Below are 547 nucleotides of genomic sequence, written 5' to 3'. Positions count from 1 at the left end.
TGTAGTGTACTGGCAGCCATCGAAAGAGCGCACCAGCATGTAATCGGAAGCCGCGGTGCCGCTCGGGAGATTGGGTTCCCACGAGACACCCATACCGTAATACGGATAGAGTGTAGCAAAATCCGCACGGGTCGCACGGATGTCCATGAAGTTCATGCTCTTATTGGTCGTCAGAGGAACGTTTGTTACTTCAACGTCAGAAAACGTTGTAATGACCAATTCCCAACGTCCTGAAGGTGCCCCCCAAATAGGCATGAATGTAATGGCATTGGTTTCCTCGTCCAGAGTCGCCGGCCATCCAGGATTGAGACCTGCTGGGTTGTAGTACGAAGCGGAGAGCTCCAAATCAATCAGCGTTTGGGCATCGTTAACTTCGCAGGTGTATGAGATGTTGGAAGCACTGAGTATTACGCTGGGAAAGCAGCTCGTGAGTATCACCAAGGATTCATTTCCAGCTGCAGGTGTGGCCATTCTCGTTCGGGGGACCACGCCACCAGCTGCAGCGGCACAGCGAAGAAACGGTTCAATCACAACCATTAGTACCAGA

The 547-nt window shown here is 52.1% G+C and overlaps 1 protein-coding gene across 1 annotated transcript; it reads right to left on the bottom strand.

Moving 5' to 3' along the window:
• Nucleotides 1-547, bottom strand: DQ04_25401000 (hypothetical protein; the record flags this gene model as incomplete). Its single annotated transcript, XM_009318279.1, has 1 exon — nucleotides 1-547. A coding segment is annotated over one exon (547 nt), but the record flags the coding sequence as incomplete, so codon positions are not given.

This window comes from Trypanosoma grayi, assembly GCF_000691245.1.
Source record: "Trypanosoma grayi strain ANR4 Tgr_2540_V1, whole genome shotgun sequence".
In the NCBI taxonomy this organism is placed as follows: Eukaryota; Euglenozoa; class Kinetoplastea; order Trypanosomatida; family Trypanosomatidae; genus Trypanosoma; species Trypanosoma grayi.
The sequence above is the reverse complement of the archived record's forward strand: the minus strand, read 5'-3'. Positions and strand labels throughout refer to the sequence as shown.